Source organism: Thermothielavioides terrestris, chromosome 2 (assembly GCF_000226115.1).
Source record: "Thermothielavioides terrestris NRRL 8126 chromosome 2, complete sequence".
NCBI classification, from domain to species: Eukaryota; Fungi; Ascomycota; class Sordariomycetes; order Sordariales; family Chaetomiaceae; genus Thermothielavioides; species Thermothielavioides terrestris.
The window spans coordinates 2,181,903-2,202,875 of NC_016458.1; the positions used below are offsets into that span (position 1 = coordinate 2,181,903).

The 20,973-nt window shown below is 60.7% G+C and overlaps 8 protein-coding genes across 8 annotated transcripts; 4 read left to right on the plus strand and 4 right to left on the minus strand.

Annotated features, from left to right (window-relative positions):
- Positions 1 to 603: 603 nt before the first annotated feature.
- Positions 604 to 2,464, minus strand: THITE_2112404 (uncharacterized protein). Its single transcript, XM_003651718.1, has 2 exons — positions 2,166 to 2,464; positions 604 to 2,105 (listed from the first exon to the last, which is right to left on the minus strand). Exons 1-2 carry the CDS (start codon positions 2,369 to 2,371, stop codon positions 695 to 697), a joined length of 1,617 nt encoding a protein of 538 aa, XP_003651766.1. The 5' UTR covers positions 2,372 to 2,464; the 3' UTR covers positions 604 to 694.
- Positions 2,465 to 3,352: 888 nt separating this feature from the next.
- Positions 3,353 to 5,018, plus strand: THITE_2112405 (uncharacterized protein). Its single transcript, XM_003651719.1, has 2 exons — positions 3,353 to 3,676; positions 3,730 to 5,018. The coding sequence occupies exons 1-2, from the start codon at positions 3,458 to 3,460 to the stop codon at positions 4,792 to 4,794; spliced, it is 1,284 nt and encodes a 427-aa protein (XP_003651767.1). The 5' UTR covers positions 3,353 to 3,457; the 3' UTR covers positions 4,795 to 5,018.
- A 573-nt stretch (positions 5,019 to 5,591) lies between these two features.
- THITE_2169976 (uncharacterized protein) lies at positions 5,592 to 7,478 on the minus strand. The gene is made up of 4 exons (XM_003651720.1): positions 7,096 to 7,478; positions 6,916 to 6,944; positions 6,697 to 6,843; positions 5,592 to 6,520 (listed from the first exon to the last, which is right to left on the minus strand). Exons 1-4 carry the CDS (start codon positions 7,292 to 7,294, stop codon positions 5,843 to 5,845), a joined length of 1,053 nt encoding a protein of 350 aa, XP_003651768.1. The 5' UTR covers positions 7,295 to 7,478; the 3' UTR covers positions 5,592 to 5,842.
- A 1,071-nt stretch (positions 7,479 to 8,549) lies between these two features.
- Positions 8,550 to 10,651, minus strand: THITE_68241 (oxygenase-like protein; the record flags this gene model as incomplete). The annotated part of the gene is made up of 2 exons (XM_003651721.1): positions 8,550 to 10,519; positions 10,588 to 10,651. The coding sequence occupies 2 exons, from the start codon at positions 10,649 to 10,651 to the stop codon at positions 8,550 to 8,552; spliced, it is 2,034 nt and encodes a 677-aa protein (XP_003651769.1).
- A 1,135-nt stretch (positions 10,652 to 11,786) lies between these two features.
- Positions 11,787 to 13,544, plus strand: THITE_2094979 (uncharacterized protein). Its single transcript, XM_003651722.1, has 5 exons — positions 11,787 to 11,917; positions 11,980 to 12,113; positions 12,193 to 12,623; positions 12,712 to 13,186; positions 13,257 to 13,544. Exons 1-5 carry the CDS (start codon positions 11,799 to 11,801, stop codon positions 13,313 to 13,315), a joined length of 1,218 nt encoding a protein of 405 aa, XP_003651770.1. The 5' UTR covers positions 11,787 to 11,798; the 3' UTR covers positions 13,316 to 13,544.
- A 105-nt stretch (positions 13,545 to 13,649) lies between these two features.
- On the minus strand, positions 13,650 to 14,681 carry THITE_2086916 (uncharacterized protein; the record flags this gene model as incomplete). The annotated part of the gene is made up of 4 exons (XM_003651723.1): positions 13,650 to 13,916; positions 14,009 to 14,257; positions 14,373 to 14,499; positions 14,566 to 14,681. The coding sequence occupies 4 exons, from the start codon at positions 14,679 to 14,681 to the stop codon at positions 13,650 to 13,652; spliced, it is 759 nt and encodes a 252-aa protein (XP_003651771.1).
- Positions 14,682 to 14,945: 264 nt separating this feature from the next.
- On the plus strand, positions 14,946 to 16,733 carry THITE_2112419 (uncharacterized protein). Its single transcript, XM_003651724.1, has 2 exons — positions 14,946 to 15,602; positions 15,665 to 16,733. The coding sequence occupies exons 1-2, from the start codon at positions 15,113 to 15,115 to the stop codon at positions 16,474 to 16,476; spliced, it is 1,302 nt and encodes a 433-aa protein (XP_003651772.1). The 5' UTR covers positions 14,946 to 15,112; the 3' UTR covers positions 16,477 to 16,733.
- Positions 16,734 to 20,094, plus strand: THITE_2112421 (uncharacterized protein). Its single transcript, XM_003651725.1, has one exon. The coding sequence runs from the start codon at positions 16,990 to 16,992 to the stop codon at positions 20,002 to 20,004; it is 3,015 nt and encodes a 1,004-aa protein (XP_003651773.1). The 5' UTR covers positions 16,734 to 16,989; the 3' UTR covers positions 20,005 to 20,094.
- Positions 20,095 to 20,973: the final 879 nt, after the last annotated feature.

Sequence of the window (20,973 nt, forward strand, 5' to 3'; positions counted from 1 at the left end):
CGATGGTGTTTTGATGGTCAACAGATCGCGACGGAGGGGTCACGCGGCTGAACTGTGTTGTCTTCCGCCGAGAAGCAATCGAGACCACATCTTAATGCTCGGACCGGCCACGGACGACACTCTTGCCGGCTGGAGCGGAGACCTTAGTCGTTGACTGCATGTCAGGCCTGGCCTCTACCCCAAGGTCTCTACGCCAATGCAAGACTCAAACGGCCATTCTCTTGCGGAACGCCGGGTAATGGGGTGATATGGAAGCCGATGCTGGAGGCTCAAGGAGGACCAGGTCGGCAAAGGTTGCGCGCAGGATGGCAGGGCGATGGGAGCCATCTAGGGGTCATGGTGGTCGAACACGCACTCGGCTGGGCCAGCACCACCACGGCAACGTATCCCATGTCTAAACAAAAACCGGACTCTCTACTTATACATTCAAGTCTACTAGGATACAGACATCTAACACAAAAAGAATCCGGCCGGCGCTTGTCCGGCGCCTGTACTCTACTCTACCATACATAAGCTCCATTGCGTCATGATCTCGTTAGTTCCCTCCACCTCTCGACAAGGCGTCCCGCTCTCAACTCACAACATTTTCTGTCACCAAGGGAAAACACCACGCCCACATGCCTCGCCACCCTTCCGCAGGAGGCACCGCCATCGCCTCAACCGCCACATTCGAGCGCCGTCTGGGCCCAGGCATTCACACGGCGCGGTGGGCGGTGCCGTACCGTGCGAGGAAGTAGGCGGTGTAGGAGGCGGCCGCTTCGGCGGGCTGTGCAAGGGCGGGGGTTGTCGCCGCGCCCTGGCCGAAGAAGCGGGCTCGGATCGCGTCGAGGAGGCGGTGGCGGTGGATGAGGGCGAGCCGGTCCGGCTCGGAGAGGCGGGAGAAGATGGCCTCCAGGGACGCGAGGGAGAAGGTCGGGCGGCGCATCAGGCGGTCGACGAAGCTGCGTCCCGCGTCGTCGCGGTGGGTGAAGTCGAAGCCGCCGCGGCTGGCGAGGAACTCGATCAGGTGGGCCAGCTCGCCGGGCGCCAGCGCGCCCGAGTCCAGCACGTGCAGGAACGTCTCGTTGCGGTGGTTGGCCGCGCCCGGGAACGACGCGACCGCCGCGATGCGCAGCAGGACCGGCGCCGGCGCGGCCCATCGCGCCGCGACGTGCAGCGCCGTGTTTCCCAGCCCGTCGCGGGTGTCCACCTCGGCCGCGGTGCAGGCGAAGGTTTCTGCCGGACTGCCGGACGTCAGAACCGCGTAGATGCGCTGATGCAGACACCACGTCGCCTGGCCGCAGCAGAATCGCACCAGCTCCTGGTTCTCGAGCGTATGAGAGTTGCTCTGCTGCGGGCTCCACGAGCCTGCTGCCCTTTGGCAGTCTGCCCACGCCGCTGGCGGCGAGGCCAAGTCCGCGGGGAGAGGAGACAGGTGCAGCTCCCCCGACCATGCGTGACTCGCGGTGAGGGACACGGCGGTAGACGGCCGGTCTGTATCCCAGTCGGCGAGCGACGCAGAACCCGACGGCTCAGAACGGCCCGGAACCGACCGGGAGCTCCGACGGGACGATCCGCTCGAGGAGCGTGAAAGGCCCGATCGGATGGACAAGCCGCTGAACAGGCTTGCCGCATCGGCCAGGAAGGAGGACGACCGGCTGCGGCATCGCTCCTTCAGGAAGTCGATTCTCTCGCCCCGGACGTCCTCGGACGTGGACCACGGGTTCCTGAACAACTCGGGCGAAGGTGCCTCCTCGTCTGTGTCCGCGCCCTCCAGGGAGGTCCTCGGCTCGCCCATATCCAGGGATCTGCGGCTGGGGCTGGACGCAGTGTCCGGCCTCTGATCCGTCGGCGAGCCGGGGGAGTCGGGATCCTCTGCCTCCCCGCTAGCGTCTCCCAGCTGCACATTGTGCGCCTTCCGTCCGCCCGGGTTGGATTTCAGGAGGATGGCGCAGTCCTTGGCGACCGCTTGCTTGCGAGCCGCGTGCGGTCCTATCTGGAACCTCCCGTCTCTGATGGACCGCAGATAGGCCAACCGTTCCGCCATGACCGCCCGGTTCTTGGGTCTCTTCTGACGGTACGACTTAGACAGCATGTCATTCAGGAGACACTGCGTATGCCGCGGCCTGGGTGCGTCGGTCAGCGGCGAGGCAACAATCCGGGCCCGGTCAACGGGCTGAACTTACTTTGGCTGGAAAGGCCCTTCAGACAGGAGCGCGAGGATCTTCTTCAGCGACAGCTCCGACTCGGGAGTGCATAGGTACAGCCTGAGCAACCGGCGTTTCCGCGAGCGAGTCCAGTCGATGGCCGGCCGGCCTCGCCGTCGCGGCGGGGCGCCGCCACCGCCAGAGCTGCCCGGCTTCGTGACTCTCCCTTCCTTGACTCTGCACATTGGGGAGAAGACGGGCGTTGCATTCTGACAGAGGAAGCCAGCAGGGCTGACCCAGCACGGGGACTACATAGTTGTAGTGCTTTTGAGGTTGACGGAAGAAGCCATGATATCGGTCCCGATCGGTCTCGAAGCACATGCTTGCTCCAGTAGCCGCTAGTTTGCCAGCGAATTTTGACTTCAGACTAACATGTCACGCGTGAATGAGGCGCAAAAGCCTCTCCCGCTGATCTACCTTACCTTATGCATGGAACACAGAGGGTTTCGAGAAAAAACCGTCAACCATCGGCAAAGCAACCGTAGCAATCAAAGAAAGTGTTATTATGCTATATAAAGGTCGCTGGGGTGCTGGCTTCCGCATCTGTCCTCCAGCAGCACGACACGTTTTTTCATCTCAGGCGACCTTCCCTTTTCGTGTGAGCTTGGGGGCCTCAAAGCGTTAACGGGCGCAAGCGCTTGAAAGCTGCCCCGAAAACCCGGAATGCCAAATCAAAGTCGTTCTTTCATTCGGTCCGTGGACAGGTTTGCTCACCTCCTTAGGGCGGCTATCTGACCACTCATCGAGCTAGGAGGAGTTCAGATCGGACGCCACGAGTCTCGCTTCAATAACATTGTTTCTGATCGGCAGTTTTCCTCCCGTCCGATCCGCATGCAGAAGCAGCAAGGGGTATGAAACTAGGTACACAGAGTAGTGTAGCACAGAACGGTTTCAGATTCTCGACCCTCGGCGCTCGGTGCGCTGGGAGCGGATGAGCGGCGTCGGATGGGGCCGAGTGGAGCACGGAAGACAAGGGAAGAGGAGGTCCGGACACCTCAGTGCCGAAATCGCAGACGCCATAGTTATCCACTACCGCACCAATGCGGCGCCCTGCGAATGACGAATGGAGACGCCGATGGAGCCCGCCCCGCGACGAGGTCGGCTGGCTTCACCTAAGGTAAAGCCCTGAGCAAGTGTCTGCAGGCATGCCCAAATTGGCAACCCCTCGCTTCTCTCTCTGTTTGCGCTGTTTCGACGACGTGTCGAAGGGTCGCCGAGCGTTGAGCAATCCCTGCGAACCAGCCCAGTAACCTGAAACGACGCAAGACAGCATGGCATCCACGACCGGGAGTCACCCGGACGGCCAGCCACAGACCGGCCCGAACAAGCTGGCCGCCGCCTTCGGCCGGCAATTGTCGCTGGCGTCTCGGTCGGTGCACGCTGATGACTACACCAACACGCATCCGGCGGTCGCGCCGCCAATGCACGTCTCCACAACGTTCCGTTACGCGGATAACCCTGAGGAGCTGGTGCCCTGGTCCGACTTCACCGTAAGTGGCTTCTGTATTGCCCTGGGCAGAGAATGCAACTGACTGTTTTGCAGCCTCCCCCGGCGGAGACGTCGTACATTTACTCACGGTTGAAGTCGCCAAATGCCACGCGGTATGAAGCCATCCTGAGCTCGCTTCTGGGCGGCCCGGCGGTGTCATATGCCTCCGGACTGGCCGCTTTCCATGCCATGATTGTGTTCCTCAACCCGAAGCGCGTTGCCATCGGTGGCGGCTACCACGGCTGCCACGGGATACTGAAGCTGATGAACAAGCTCAAGGGGCTTGAGAAGCTGGAGCTGGAGGACGAGAGCGACCTGGCCAAGCTGCAGAAGGGAGACGTGATCCACGTCGAGACGCCGCTGAACCCAACAGGCGAGGCGCGGGACCTGGCTTATTACCGCAAGAAAGCGGACGAGTTGGGTTGCTACCTGACCGTCGACGCAACCTTTGCGCCGCCGCCGCTGCAGGACCCGTTCAGCTACGGTGCCGACATAATCATGCACAGCGGCACCAAATACTTTGGGGGGCACAGTGACATGCTCAGCGGCGTGCTGGTGGTCCGGCCGGATCGGGCGCACGGCGGGGATGGGAAACCAGGCTGGTTGGAGGGGCTCCGAGAGGAGCGGTTGCACCTCGGCGGCGTCATGGGCAGCCTTGAGGGCTGGCTTGGCGTGCGCAGCCTGCGGACGCTGGAACTGCGGGTGATGAGACAGACCGAGAACACGCAGCACTTGGTCGACTGGCTCGTGGCGCAGAAAAAGGCCGGCGGAAACATCGTGGCCGATCTGGTGTACAAGATTCAGCACGCATCGCAGCAGCCCGAGGCTTCTGAGCCGGACTCGTGGCTGCGCAAGCAGATGCCCAACGGCTACGGGCCCGTGTTCTCGCTGTGGCTGAAATCGGAAGAGCATGCTAAGCGGCTGCCGAGCAAGCTGTTCCTGTTCCACCATGCGACCAGCCTGGGCGGTGTAGAGAGCCTGATCGAGTGGCGGGCCATGAGCGACACCACCGTTGACAGGAGGCTGGTGCGGGTCAGCATCGGCGTCGAGGGCTGGGAAGATCTGAGAGATGATCTGCTCCAGGGTCTGCAGGCACTGGACAAAGAACTAAAGAACTGAGTCCGGGATGCGGGAGCGGCCGGTGCATTGGGAGGGTGTGGGCGATCATTCGGATACGGTGTGTTCGGCTGGTCACGGGAGAGAGCCGGCTTCCCAGACGGCGCCCGGCAGCTTCGGCGTCGGCACCAGCAGCTCACAGCCCAATATGATGCCAGCTTCCCACTGTGCCGCTGTAGTGCAGACCAGGCAGTAGCCGCGATGCAGGTTCTCGGGTGTTTGATGTTTCTTGTAACCAGGCAATCGACGATCGTCGACCTTGTTTGCCGGGGCGACGCTGCATTGGACCTGCATGCACGTGTTTGGGCGGTAACTGCGAAAGCAGTAAGCGCGCGGAGGAAACGCCGCTTCTCAGAGACAAGCGCAAAAGTCAGATTAGACACCCTGACTTACATACGACCTTAGGCAAGAGGTGAAGGTTGAGAGCAAACGGACGTATTCCAAACTCGCATGTGTGATTCTTCTTTGGATGCCTGCCTGCTAGCTTCCTGTTTGGCTCGGAACCGAGCACGGGACCGTGTCGGTGTCATTCTTCCAAGAGTGGAAGGCACGATGGATAGCACGAGGTTATGCCAGGCACACGGTGACTCACATTCGAGGCGCCCAGGTTTCGGACTGGAGCTCAGACTCAGAAAGCTCGTAGCCCCAGAGTCTGCTTGCAGATCGAAGAGAGACATGAACGCCCAACGGCGACTTCGCCCCGGGTGTCGTACCCGGCGATGCTCCCCTCATTCGGCTCACAAACGAGGGGGTTGATGGGTTGCAAGTTCTGGCACAAAACACGTTACCAATGTTTGCAATTTGAAAATTATTACTTGCTATCATTAAGTGATCTGCGTACTATCTCTGTCTCAAGGACACAAGCCCGCGTCAAGTCGTCAACCCTGGATCTAACCGCAACGCCGTCATCTCCTTCGTTCATCATGAGCCGGTCTAGCAAAGCACCACCAGCACTGCGGGTGGCGCTCGTTGATCCATCAGACACTCCAGTCCGATCCAGAACCTACCAACTGGGAAAACACACCAAGACACACGACGGGACGTGCCCGCCTCAACCCTCAACCTCCTGCACCCGCAGCCCAGCCACCGGTGTGTCCGCCCTCTCCAGCCCACTGTCCCGCCCCGCGGCAACAGGCCTCATGGCGCCCAACTCTGCCGCCTGCCCGCCGCTCGGATCTTTTTTCCTTCCCCCGGACAGGGGCAAGAACCGGGAGATGGACAAGGCCGTGCCACCCTCCTCTACCACCGGCGGCGGCGGCGCACCCGCACCCGCACCCGCACCCGTACCCGTATCCGCCGCGGCAGCGGCAGCACTGTCAGAGCCACCAAACTTGGTGAAGAAAAAGCTCCTCTTCCTCGGCTGCGGCTGCGACTGCGTCCGCAGCCATGAGTGTTTCAGACTCTCATCGTGATGCTCGCCGTTGCCGCCGGTGTGGTTCTCATCATCGTCCAGGCCCACATCCTCAAACTTCTCGTCTCGTTCACCGCCTTCACCACCTTCACCATCACCACCACCGCCGCCGCCGCCAACCCCTTCCTCCTCTAGCGCGCGGGGCTCCTGGTCCCAGCGGTGCGGCTGCACCTGCGGCTGGTCACTAGCTAAAGGCGACCTCGGTCCCGCGGGGAAGCGCAACGGCGAGCGCGGAAACCGATACGAGTCGAGGCTCTGCCTAGCTGGGAGGCCTGCGGGCGGGTCGGCGATGACAACGGGGCTCTTGGCGCAGATGTCCTGCGGTACGTCGGTCAGGCTCAGTGATACCAGACATATTTTCTCTCCCTCTTCTCGGGGGTAGAGATATTGGGTGATGCCGGTTGGGGCTGGTGGGGGGAGAAGGGAGGAGAGGGGGGAGGAGCGGGAGAGGGGTGAGGTGAGTATGAGTGTGAGGCAGAGATTCAGGTACATACAAAAGACCGCCTGTACGAGTCAAAAGACTCGCGCGAGATGGAGAAGTGCTCGATCTCGCCGCTGCCGCTGGCGATGCTACTCCTCTCACTGGACGTGCGTCCCAAGTAGCGGCGGGGCCAGGGGGTTTCTTTTTCGACAGGAGATGGCTGGAGCGGCGACTGGTGTTAGACTCCCTCGCAAGGCGTGAGACGGGGAACACCTTTGGCATGCAATCATACCGGTAGGTAAACACCGCTGTCGTTGACCACTGCACAGTACCAAACTGTAAGTTATCGACACCAATTGAGATCCCGAGATGCCTCGGCGGCTTGACGAGGGCGCTGGCACGCCTCGAGCCGGCGCCAAAAGACTCCCAATTGGGAGTATGGACCAGCCCAAGGTTCTGGCGTGGAACGTACCACTCAGCTTGTACTCGCCCGTATCCTGGCTCCGTCTGCTGCGAATGCTGAACGCCGACGAGGCCTTCGACCCAACTGTATCTACCCTCTCAAAGCCGGGGTGCGCGGGGTCAGCGGTCCCGGCGGCCGAGCCGGGTCGCTGGCTCTCCTCTTGAACCGCTGGCCCGGGCCGGCGCGCAAATGGGTTGCGAATGGGCATAGCGGAATAGTTACTGTATTAATTAGGTGGGAGCGGCTACGAAGGATGAGATATTATGAGGAGGGAGAAACAGTCGGCGGGGCTTCAACAATGACGAGAAGGCAGGGGGTTATCAGGGGTTATAGATGAAGAACAAGGTTGCGGGAGTCCAGCTATGGAGAAAAAGATGGGATGAAAGATAGCTGTACTGAAAAGTTGGGATGAAGCAAAACTGGGACATGCTTAAAATCAGGCGGAGCTTTCAGACGAACAGCCAGTTCTCGACGGGCTGGGCCGAGGGTGGTATGTCCGGCAGCGACTCCGGGCTCGGAAGGTGGCACTGACAACGCAGCAGTCCAATGGAAGCTCACCCACTCATTGTCGCTCTTCCCGCGGGTCTCCCCATTCTTGGGTTTTTTTCAACGCTATCCCGCCACTTCCCACCAGCTTGGCGGGAAGCGCTGCGGGTCACCTCTGGGATGTCCGGCGATTCGGCTCTTCCCGGGCCGCCGAACGATTGCCAGGGTGCGGCGAACTCCGGCTAGGGCTTCATCGTCTCCACTAGCCACTTGAGGTGCATGTGCTGTTAGCCAAGGGGTTCACGACAGACATCCCAAGGGTCAGGTTCCTTTAAATCGGCGAGAATGGTCTTCGCAAAGTAATAAGCGAGTATTCCCAGCTGGCATAGGTGGCAGATCCCAATTGCTTCCCGTCGTTTTGAGCTCCTGTTACCCTACTTGGTTATTCGCAGACCTCGCACTTGCCAGAAGCCGAGTTAAAAGCGAGCCGCTGCCGTTTCGCTCTACTTCCCCAATTCCCGTGCAGGCAGTGTCACATTGTGACGTAACTCCGCCAGGGCCCAGCCCCTCCGAGATTGGACGCCGACACCGTGGGCTGGTCAGGGTGCTTGCCACGTCGCCGATCGACGAGCATTTTGGAACGGAGTTCATCCTGAACTCATAGTCGGAGCTTGAGTTACCGAGGAACCGGTAAGGGGCCTCCTCCATGACGGCGACCTGACCTGTTGCAGTGACGCAGGGCAAGCTTTTCGAGAGGCAGCATTGTTGGACGGAAGACGGACCCGAAAGCCTGCTCTTGTTCACACCGCGGTGTAGCCCGTATTCCCATCGCCTCGAAACTCGGTATCGAGAACTCAAAACAGGCATTGTCAGGATCTTCGGCACACATGGGATGGCCCAGCATCAAAAGGTCCATGAGCGCCTTCGAGAAAAGAAAAAAAAAAAAAAAAACTGCATAATCGACTCTGCCAGGAGGGCTAATCGGAATCACTGTCCTCACTGCTCGAGAAACCCTGGAACTCCTCCTCGGACTCGTCCAACTCTCCTCCAGCCCCAGAGGCCTCACCGTTCCCCTCGGCGTCCGGCTCGTTGTCCTGCTCCTCGATCTCGAACGTGCCGCTGATGTCCCAGCGGTCGCCCTTGGCGCTGGCGCTCACGTACTTGACGAAGCGCAGCGTCCCGCTGTCGCGGAGCACGATGGTCATCTTATTCCAGGCCGCCGCCTGGAAGAAGAGGATGTTGTCGTCATCCGCGCTGCTCTTGTAGATGGCCGCGTCCTCGTCGCCGTCCTCGTCGCCGGCCATGTACACCTCGTGGCCGCCGACCTCGTCCTCGTCCTCGTCCCTGTCCGGCTCCACGTCCTTATCAACGGCCTTGCCTTTGCCCTTGGACTTGGCATCTGCGGCATCAGCCTTGCCCTTTCCCTTGCCCTTGCCCTCGCCGTTGGCCGCGCCCTTCTTGCCGTTCTTGCTCTTGTGGCTGGCTTCGGCGTCGGACGACGCTTCTGAGCTGGCGTCGTCGTCATCGTCGTCCTCAGCGTCACCCCAGCCATCCGTGGGGGTGAGGCCGATGTTCACCTCAAGTCTTGGCTTGCCGTCGTGCCCGGTAGCGAGCGTGTAGTCCTTGCCGCGGCGGAAGCGCCGGGCAACCAGGTCGTGGCTCTCCACGGTGGAGCGCGTGGCCATCTGAAGCCAGAGACGGAATTGCCTGGATGGCAGCAGGACTTCGAGCAGCTCTTTCAGGGGCGAGGCTTCCAGCTTCTCGTCACCCAGTTGCAGGTAGAGGTATCGGTGTTTATGGGGCGGCCGGGCCACCTTCCATGCGCCCTTCTCGATCTCGTCGCTGTTCTCTGGAAGCGCCTTGGCCTCTTCGGATTCCACGTAGCTGCGCAACTTCTCAGCGAACTTGGGGTGAAGTATGTCTGGCAAAGTGATGCTGAATTCCTCCTCAAAATGGTCGGCGATGCGGTCGATCGTGTCTGGCGTCAGGTACGTGGGCGCGATATATTTCAGCAAGAACTCGAGGTCGGCCTCGTCAAGAGGGAAGTCGTCACTGTCCTCGTTTTTCCTGTCTTGGCTCTCGACACGGACGGGCTTGGCCTGGGGGCGATCGTGCTGGTCCGGGTTGCCTTGGAGTTGCATCAAGCCACTCTTCTGGGCGGCCTTCTCCTCGGCTCCCTCGACATAGCCATCTTCGCCGACCTGAGGGATATGGAACCAGCCGCTGATGGCCATGCGAATGCGGCCCCCGTTCTTCTCCAGCTCTTCCTTGGACGGGGCATGGTACACCTCTTCGACGTCGTGAAATGACTCTCCTGGCTGGACAGCGAAGAAGGAGAGCTGGTTCCATGCTGGGGGGATGACCTTGATGGCATCTGGCAGCGGCGTCTTTGCCACCTCGCCGTCTTCACCCTCGCGATCCACCACGGGGTACAGTCGCAGGGCGCCACCCCACTCGGGTTGCCAAGGCGTATCCGGGTCGGTCAGGTACAGAATGTAGCTGACCTTGCGGGAGCCGATGACGTCGTCGTGGCACAAGAGATAGCAGCCCGGGGTGTAGACGTTGATGGCCATGTCGGTCTTGCGCCCACTCAAGGGGCCGCAGCCGGTGATGTGGGAGACGTAGTCGCGGAAGGTCTGCGAATAGAGGGCGTCGCGCAGGGCGAGGAGCGACGGAAGCTTCGCCAAGGCCTCGTCGTCGAGGCCGTCTAGGTTGGCGAGGTCGCCGCTCTGGTGGATCTTGTAGATGTCGGTCTCCTTGGGAGTGAAGTGAACATTGGCCTTGATCTCGGAGCGGACATTGCGCAGCAGGTCGTCGTCAACGAGCCCTGAGATCACGCAGTGTTTGTAGGGCGTCGACGAGGCATACTGCGCCGTGTACTTGTCGAGGACTGCCTTGTCGAAGAGACCTTTTCGGAATCGCGCTCTGGCTTCTTCGTCGGAAAGCGCTGATCTTGGTCAGCATGCACAGCGCGAGTCTGGGGGGGACTGGGGGGACGATAAAGGCAGAGCTTACCATTCTTGGACCGCTTCTTGGCTGGCTTCGTGCCTCCAGCGGGACCGTCCGCCTTTCTCTTCATCGTGATGGGCCAATTGGGTCAACCGAGCAAAAATCCAGTGTTGTTGGCGGATTGCGCAGAGCAGAGGAAAGCTTTCCGAAAAGTGGGCTGATATCGAGATGAAATACGGATTTGTCGGCGCGGATACTGCAGTCCCCTGGCACAAAATTTTTGTGGGTCCCTCTGATTTTCCTCTCACCACCAAGCCCAGCAGTCCTCTGGCTGACCTCTCCAACCCGTCTCCATGCCTCTCCAGGGGAAGCGCCTAAATAAGGGCAGCTCACCACCGGCTGCCCCATTTGTTGCCCCAGATGGCGTCCGAAATGCGCCGTGCGCGGCTCCTGCATGAAACTTGAAGCGCCTGTCTCCCAACTTTTGTCACTTTAAGCGGCGTTCCATCGCTGAGGGCCAACAACAGCGCATCCGACCGCATCTCCAGCGTCTCGCTGTACCGTTGCCTTCACGATATCATTTATGCCATATGCCCTCCTCCATTGCCTGGCCCTGCGCTACTTGCTCACGGCATGCGGGTTGTAGGCGCTTCAATTGACTCGCTTGTTGGCCATTCCCGGCTCCTGCCGCTCAAATTCTGCCAAGCTGCGGCGTCTGCTTGTCTGCTTGGAGGGCGGACTGCTGAAACTGCATGCTGCACCACCGCCGAGAGCCAACAGGAACTGCCCGGAGCCGCCGACCGCACTTGTCGGGATGGAATCGCCGTCGCGCTCGGCCTCCTTCTTTTCCTAACTACCTAACATGCATGATCATGCCCAAAGCTGAGCCCTTGGGGGCGGTTGGCTGGGCGCCAGTGTCTGTCTCGTCCGGGCTTGTCAGCTCTCTTTGTTTGGCTTTAGCAGCTGAACAGATCAAACAAATACTTGAAAATACATGAACCATTGCTGCATGACGGCATCCGGAGCTGGCCGACCCAAGCCGCCCGTCAGCCCGATCGATCCACACGAAGACCCACTCCTTCCGAGGTCTGTGGGGCCTGTCCCGCACGGAGACCGGGGCATGCCTCCGTTTTCGAGGACCGTAACTACTGTGTACTCCGTACCGAGGAAGGAACTTACCCAATTCTATCCTCTCTTTATCCCGACAATACGCAAGCTTGCTAGTTTTCCTCTTTCGCACAACCGCTTCTCGTTCCCTTCACCTTGGCCGACACCTCATGATGGCGGATGCTCTGGATATGCACCAAGTGAGGGGAAGCTTCCCCTCCTTGGCAGGGGGGCAGGTGTACATGGATAACGCAGGTGGCAGCCAAGCGCTGGGAACGGTGGCCGAACGGTATATATGAGTGCTCCGTGGGACGTATGACAGAAGGGCTTGAGGTTGATCACCCGTGCTAGCATTCGAGATTACCTCCTGACCACCAACGTCCAGCTCGGGGCCACATACGCCGCGGGCAAGACGGCCACGGACCGCTACAACGCGGGCTATGCTGCGGCTGCAGAGTACATCGGCGCCTCGAGAGGCGAGGTTGGTGTGTGATGCCCCTGAGAACCCGCCAGTCTCCCTAGTTATCTCCCATCTTCTCCAGTGCGACGACTCATACAGTGCAGTAATCGGACCATCCACCACCCAGCTGTTCCGCAACGTCTCATATGCCCTGCGGTTCCAGGAAGGCGACGAGCTGATCGTTTCTGCAATTGACCACGAGGCCAACATCGCACCATGGGTCGACCTCGCTGAGCGTCAGAAGCTGGTTCTCAAGTGGTGGAAGCCCAGTTTCGGCGCCTCCAACGCGAGGACCAACCCCAAGCTGCTCGCCTCGGACCTCGCCGCTCTTCTCACTGACAAGACGCGGCTCGTGACTTGCACCCACGCAAGCAACATCCTCGGCACCATCCACGACATCAAGGCCATTGCGTCCACCGTGCACGACAGGAACCCCAAGGCCCTAGTTTGTGTTGACGCCGTGGCGTACGCGCCGCACCGCAGGATCGACGTCAAAGACCTCGGCGTCGACCTCTACTCTTTCTCCTGGTACAAGGTATAGCCATTTCCCCCTACCCTCCCTCCTTCTTCACATCCATCCACCCATTCCTCACCAATTCTCGCGCTTCCACACACACACACAGGTCTACGGCCCGCACATTGCCCTCCTCTACGCCAGCCCGCTGGCGCTCTCCACCCTGCACTCGCTCGGGCACTTCTTCAACCCGCACGTCACGCTCGAGAACAAGCTCGGGCTGGCCGGCGCCAGCTACGAGCTCGTGCACGCGCTGCCCGCCGTGACCGCCTACCTGGCGGGCAAGTGGGCCGGCATCGCGGCGCAGGAGCAGCGGCTGCAGGCGACGCTGCTGGACTGGCTCAACGCGCGGGGCGACGGCGTCACCGTGTGGGGCGAGCGCAGCAGCGACCCCGCGGTCCGGGTGCCGACCGTTAGCTTCACCGTCCGCGGGTGGCGGTCGCGCGAGCTGGTCGAGGCGGTCGAGGCCGAGAGCCCGTTCGCCTTCCGCTGGGGCGCCTTCTACTCCAACCGGCTGGTCAAGGACGTGCTCGGCCTGTCGGACGACGGGGTTGTCAGGGTCAGTTTGGTGCATTATAACACGGGTAAGTGGTGGGGTTCTCTCTTCGGTGGGGGAGGACTTGGAGGGGTAGGGTGTGTGCTGACGCGGTGCAGTTGACGAGGTCAAGGGGCTTATTGCGGCCCTGGAGAAGGTGCTGGCGAGGAGGAAGTGAGCGCCGCCGTGGGATAGGTTGCCTCAACTCTGGCTCGGGGGGGCAGTGAGGCCGTTTGCTGAGACGAGACGCACCCGCCAGTTTTCGGAGCTACCAAGTTACCTCCCACACTTGGAGTGAAGAGTTTGTTGGTGGTCTCAACACAGATGCTTTAGCCCTGCAGAAACTTGGCCTCTTGGTTTGGAGATGTCTAGAAAGCTCCACGGCAATGAACAGATATTCAAGCGCTATGCGTTCAGTCGCACTGCAACGCCAGATGTGGACCAACAAACGGCTGAATTATGCCGTTGCCGCAACATGGACGCTGGCATATCCACCCACACCTGTGCCCGATCTATAATTTCTCGTTCCTCTTATCGACCGCCTCCCTCAACAAGGTAATCACACCGGCAGGATCTTTGGCCCCGAATACCGCACTCCCCGCCACAATCACATTCGCGCCGGCATCTGCCGCCTGATCGATCGTGCCGGGGCCCAGCCCGCCATCGACCTCGATATTCAGGTTCGGGTACCGCTTCCGCAGCTCCTGCACCTTGGGCAGCTCGGAGGCCATGAACTTCTGCCCGCCAAAACCGGGCTCGACCGTCATCACCAGGACCATCTACTGGCGGAGATAAGTTTCCATTGTCAATCAACACAGTCCGCTCCAGATTTCCCCCACAAGGTATCCCGAAAAAGAAAAGGGGCACTCACATCCGGCCGCTCCGCCTTGTCGTGGCTGTCCAGCACCTCGTACAGCACGTCGACCTTGGTGGCCGGCTTGATGGCGATGCCCGCCAGCATGCCCTGCTCGTGGATGTAGCGGATCAGCTCGCGCGGCGACGTCTTGAGCTCCGACTGCGCCGCGGGGCTCTCGGCGGCGGTCGAGTTGATGGCCGCCTCGTAGTGGAAGCAGTACAGGTCGCAGCCGGCCGCCTTGAATTCCTTGACCCATTTCTTGGGCTAGGCGCGCGTGCGTGCATGCGGTTGGGCAGGCGTTAGTTTGGATTGCGGTGAAGGGGGGACAGTGAAAGGGGCAGGGGGAGGGGAAATGGTGGCGGAAGGGGGAAGGAGGTACCTCGGCGATCATCATGTGGCAGTCAAAGGTGCCGCGGCCGTAGCTCTCGGTCGGTCGGTCGACGTGCGTGCGGATCTTGGCGACGACGGGCGGGCCGAAGGTGAGGTTGGGGACGAAGTGGCCGTCCCTGGGTAGCACGTTGGCTGGTGAGCTCTCGATGTGCACGCCAAAACAAGACGAGGGTCCAACATACATGATGTCGACATGGAGCCAGTCGGCGCCCCGTTGCATGGTCCGCGAACATTCCGCGCCGAGGTCGGCGAAATCCGCCGACAGGATTGAAGGCGCGATGATCGCTTTCGGCGCCATGGCTGTCTCCCAAGTATGTGTCAACAAATCTCGGGTGCCTGCCCGTGCTCACTTCCTAAGGATCCCGCTGTATTCCGTGCACAGGAGACGTGGGATGAGGGCTGGGGACTCCCCTCCGGACTTCGAATCTTCGGTGTTTTGGAGCTTCAAGTTTAGCGGGGGCGGGGCATGGACGAGCTGCCCCCCTGGCCCCTGTCTCGCCGGGCCTGCTGTTACCCCAAGCAGAACCCTGCAGGGGTGCATTCAGCGTGTTCTGACATCACTCACCTCTTTGATGGGCGGCCCCAACAAATGGGATATTTGCAATACCTCGACGGGAGTCCTCGTTGAGCTTTGGTCAACCACACAACTTCCCCGCTCACCGAAGCGGCATCTCGCGAGACTTACTGCAGTGCGTAAAACGTGAACGAGCAGGAATCCTTCAGTAAAAAATGGCATCTCTTCTCTCTTACGTGCCGTTAGTCAACCGGCTGGTGGCTCCGAGCCCCGGTCCCAAGTTGATTGACATTGAGCCCGTCGAGGTGCACAATGTCGAGACGAACCCGGACAAGAGATCGCGCACGCTCAAGCATCTGCTGAGGGCAAACCACGTCAACCACTCCATCATCTACCACAACCTACAGTTCGACAACCACATGCCGCATATCCTCTGCTCCGCGTACCACCTGGGCGCCGAGTCGCAGCAGCTTTACCGCATCTACGACGAGGAGGCCAAGAGCCTGGAGCCGTGGAAGGAGTCTCCATCCGAGATTGCGCAGGATGACTGGCGCGACTTTCTGGGCGACAAGCGGTACCAGAGGGCCTACGTAGATTTCTTCGAAGATGCACTGGTCATGAAGCATGCGTACAACTGGAAGAAGGTGATCGAAGAGTACATGTTCCAGGGGGACGAGCCGCTGGTCAATGGTCTCATAGGTGGCCGTACGCCATGCCCTTTCTATCCCCATCGAACTGGGAAAACAATCTTGCTGAGCCTCTCGCAGTTGGCCACCCCCTAATCCATCTCGGCTACGCCTACGAGTTCGACAACCGCGAGATCGCCATGGAAGCCCTCGGACTGGCGGCGACACAGTACAACTTCCTGCACAAGTACCTCGACGACCCGGCCTACACCCGCAAGGCTCCCTTCTCCTCCACCTCGACGCGCGAGCTCATCGACAAGCTGGCCGCGGACGACCGCTTCGACGGGCTCTTCAAGGAGCCCGGCTTCGCCAACATCGAGCCGCTCTTCCAGAAGCACGAGTCGCTCGTGCTCGAGTACTGGAACGCGTGGGATCTGGACGGCTCTCGCGAGAAGTCTCCTGCCGAGCTGTTCCGCGAGTCGCAGGAGGCCGCCGTGGCGCTGCTGGTGGCCACCGTGCGGCCTGGCACGCACGCGTACAACTTCTTCATCGTGCACGTCCTGACGACCAGCCACGCCGTCCGCATCCTGCTGCCGCTGCTGCCGGCCAGGTTTCACGTCAGCCTGGTCCGCCAGTGGTGGCTGCTGGCGCTGGCCGTGTACATCGCCGAGCTGCGGCCGCGGATCGATCCGGACTACGTGCCGGGGGATCTGAAGGGGAAGGGGTGGAAGTATGTCGAGCATCAGGCGCTGAACTCGGAGTGGGCCACTGATGCGCATTACGTGAAGGGTGAGTATCCAGGTCCTATTTTTTTTTCTGCTTTTCTTTTCTTTCATTTTCTTTTTTTTATTTTTTGTGGAAGGTCAAACTCAAGTCGTTCAACACCGTTACTGACGAGCGACAGCTATTCGGGCGATGAGAGAGGCGGCACGGACGTGGGGAGATGTCCATGACCGGTATCTGGCAGCTGCTGTCAGGTTCGTGGATGACTTTGAGGGCTGGGTGCATTGATGGTTTGATATGGAACGGCGTCCCAGCATTGAGGCAAGTCAGAATGTAATGAGCTTGGGAACAGGGTATCTCAGTTGCAAAAAGGTATGTCGAGGCAAGTCGAGGCAAGTTGAACATTGAGGAAGGTGAAATACCACAATACCACACAGGCAGTCGTGTATGAACAGCTACCTAGGGTTAGGGTTCCATGCCTTAGATCTGCCTGCCGCCTTGCACTCCCCTCTCCTGAGACCCCCTGTCATGGAAGCTGAACCAACTACGGAAACCAACTTTCAGCTCCCCACCCGTGTCTGCCTGGCGCGTGCAGTGACTCGCCCATCCCATCACACTCCGTGAGTGCAACACAAGACCAGGTATTCCTTCTCAGAGACGAACCATTGAGAGACGAGAAAAGCAACCTCTGCACCTGCCATGTGACAAATGCCACATGATCGCCCGGAGCAGATATTTTCGCAATGGCGCCGCCCGCGAAGCGACGCAAGCGCGCCGTAGTCGAAGACGATTCTGACGACGAGGAGTACCAAAACAAAAACACGCTGAAGCGCTTTCTCTTCTCGTCGCCGAGCAAAAATGGGTCCCCAGACAAACCGGCTACGGCCCCGTTGAGCAACAATGGCAGTCCAAACCCCGCGGCCGTCGACTCGCCCAGCCCGGTACGCAAGCAAACCACGCGTGCTGCTGCCGCGCTTTCGAAACCACCCACATCACGTAGCCCCAGCACCAGCCCGACCAAGTCACGAACAAGGGCGGGGACACAGCGGAAGCGCAAGGCAGAAGAGGACAAGGAGAAAGAAAAGGGTCGGTCTGCCGACCTGCTGACCCTCTTCTCAAAGCAGGCGCAACGCAGCCAGTCGTCGTTCTCGTCTGCCAACGGCACCGGTGCCGGCGCCTCCTTCACCAACAACAGCAACGGCAGCAGCAAGCTCGACGACATCATAAGCGACCCCATCTCCGAGCACAATGGGGCAGCGGACGATGACGACGACGACGTGCCGCTTCTGCTGTCGTCGACGGCCGCCGCGTCGAGTTTGGTCGGCCGGGCGCAGGCCGCGCATAAGCGGTTTGCTGGGTCGGGATCGGCGTCGGGGATGGGGTCGTCATCCTGGCCGGGGACGGCGACGGGAAACGGAAACGGGAACGGAAACGGAATCGCCAGCACGCAGCAGCCGCGGGGCGGGCAGAAATTCCTGCGCCAGCCGCTGCGGTCGGGCACAGCCAAAGGCGGCGCGGCAGCGGCAGCAGCAGCAGAGGACGACGACGCCCGCCCGTGGTCGGAGCGCTTCGCGCCCGTCAGCCTCGACGAGCTGGCGGTGCACAAGCGCAAAGTGCAGGACGTGAAGCGCTGGTTGGACGAGGTCTTTGCCGGCCGCATGAGGCAGCGGCTGCTGGTGCTGAAGGGCCCTGCGGGTTCGGGCAAAACGACGACGCTACGGCTGCTGGCGAGGGATATGCGCTGCGAGGTGCTGGAGTGGAGGAATCCGGCCAATTCTTTTGGCGTCGCGGGGCAGGGCTACCAGTCTGCCGCGGCGCAGTTTGAGGAGTTCCTCGGGCGGGGAGGGAAGTTCGGGCAGTTGGATTTCGAGTCGGACGAGGCGACACCTCCGCCTATGCCGCCGCCGCCCTCAGCTGCTAGTCGAAATGGGGCGGATAGGGGGGCGAGTAGGAGGCTGATCCTGGTGGAGGAGTTTCCGAACACGTTTATGCGCTCGTCTACCGGGTTGACGGGGTTCAGGAACGCCATATTGCAGTTTCTGGCGGCAAACACACCTGCCCTGGCAGCCTTTGGGCTCAGCAGCACCGCGGACCCAATCACCCCTGTCGTCATGGTCGTCTCGGAGACATTGCTCACAACGACGTCCGCCTCGGCAGATAGCTTTACGGCTCATCGATTGCTCGGACCGGAGATCCTGAGGCACCCAGGAACGGGGGTCATCGAGTTTAACCCCATTGCGCCGACTTTTCTGACCAAGGCCCTGGAGCTGGTGGTGCAGAAGGAGGCTCGCAAGTCCGGGAGGCGGCGTACACCTGGCCCTCTTGTACTGCAGCGGCTGGGCGAGATAGGAGACATCCGGAGCGCCATCTCGTCTCTGGAGTTCCTGTGCGTCAAGGGGGATGATGAGGCGGACTGGGGTTCTAAGGTTGCCTTCACGAAGCCGAAGCGGGGATCCAAGGGCGTCCCGGCGCTCACCAAAGGCGAGCAGGAGAGCCTCGAGCTGGTGTCGCAACGCGAGGCGACGCTCGGCATATTCCACGCTGTCGGCAAAGTTGTATACAACAAAAGGGGCGACTTCCCTGCGGGGTCCGTCGAAGCGGCAGCCGAAATGCTGCCCGACTACATGGCGCACCTCGCCCGGCCCAAGCGATCCGAAGTGGCGGTCGACAGCCTCATCGACGAGATCGGCACCGACACACACACCTTCATCTCGGCGCTGCACGAAAACTACGTGCTGTCCTGCGAGCAGAGCAGCCCACTAGACCCCAACTCGTCGCTGGACTACATCAACGGCTGCCTCGACTACCTGTCGGAAAGCGACCTGCTCTGCCCGTCGTGGGACGTCTTCTTCGGCGGCAGCAGAGGGCTTGGCGGGGCCGGCGGGTACGGCGGCAAGGACTCGGGCAGCCACCTGCTGCGGCAGGACGAGATGGCGTTCCAGGTCGCCGTGCGCGGGCTGCTGTTCGCGCTGCCGTCGCCCGTCAAGCGCCAGTCGCACCCCACGGGACGCGGCGCCGCCGACGCCTACAAGATGTTCTACCCGACCTATCTGAAGCTGTGGCGGACCAAGGAGGAGCTCGAGGGGCTCGTCGACATGTGGGCCACCAAGATGCTTAAGGGCGAGGACGGCGGGCCGGGACCGCCCGCCACGCAGGCGCAGACGCAAGCACAGTCGCAGGCATTTGCCAAGAACAGCGGATCGTCTGCGTTCCGCAAGCCCGTGCCGCCGGCCGCAGTGGGTAATGCCTTTGCCGCCACCAACAGCAGCAGCAGTCAGGCTCCGTCATCGTCATCGACAGCGACGTCCAAGGCCGAGACGCACTCGCACGCGCCACCAGTCACCCCTCTTCTCTCGCTCGGCAGCGCGGCGCGGCAGGAGCTGCTGCTCGAGCGGCTGCCGTACATGGCGCACATGGCGCGGCGGCGGCGGTGCTCGGCGTTCGGCGCGATGCGGGTCCGGGACCTCGAGCGCATCGTCTCGTTCCAGGGCATCGGCCCGCTCGGCGCGGGCGAGGACGAGGGCGCCGACGCGGCCGCCGAGGAAGGAGACGGCGGCGCCGGCGCGGCCGAGGCCTGGGCCACGGACCGGCCGACGGAGGAGGGCACGCCGCGGAAGAATAGGCGGCTCGCGCTCGGGGCGGCCGTCCTCAGCCGTCGGCCTTCGTCCGGCAGGGCGGGCAGGAACGAGCTGGAGGAGTTGCCCAGCTTGCCGATGCAGAGTCTCGTGATTAGCGATGATGATATTGAGGACGATTAGAAGGTTTGCCTTTGTGATATACAGTGATATGGATGGGTTGGGACAGTGGACTGCTTCCCCGCTCTGTTGGCAAATGGCGACGGCGTTGTATTATAAGGTTTAGGGGATGGATGGTCTGGGGACGGCGCTGCGGAGAAAGATACTTGCAAAACCTTGGTGCTATGTCTTGGCTTTTTCTTTTCAGCGAGTCGTCGCAGAGACGGGTGAATTGGCTGCTTCCCCTGGCACGTCGACTATCATTAGATTCTGCCAATTGAAAAGGTCCCTCATCCATTTGTTTCCTATCATGTGGTGGTGCATCATGTCCCATGCGAGAGGGACACAGGTCTTTGCGCTGCGGGCACCCTGATGGCCAGAGCGGCTACCCTCGGCTGCTTGGCGGTGAAAGATAAGATAACCAGCGATAGGCGATAAGGTTTGCCGCTTTGGAAGGTGCTTTATAAGGTTCGCCTCTGCCTGCTGGTTTTCGGAGTGGGCCCGCTCAGACCGAACTCATTTCCTGCCTTTTACCGGATGTGACCGTGAGTTGGCCCAAGAAACTCCACTCCTCAATCTTTGGAAACCACCTTCTGGGACACCCAGATTCGATTCGTCCTTTTTGCACACTTTTTTCCCCAGCCCCTACATTCCCGCTGTGAATGGTGAAATGATATTTTCAGTGACAGATTCCAGTTTTGTATGAAAAAAAATTCTAGGTTCTCAATTCTGCAATGGCAATTGAACAGAAGCGCTCCATCGTCAATGGTGGCCGACAGGTGCGCAGGAGACAGAAGAACATTGGATGCTGATTAACTACAAGGCAAACTGTTGAACTTCTTATCGAACGCAAATCCAGGTTCCTAGATGACTCCAATCGCTACAATGACGATGCCGGCGACGATGGGAAGCAACGGTTCATTCCGCCCGGGGCCGGAAGCCCGGCCGTAGCAGGCGGGGGAGGCACGCGAGCTCGGCCCAGATCCATGTTCA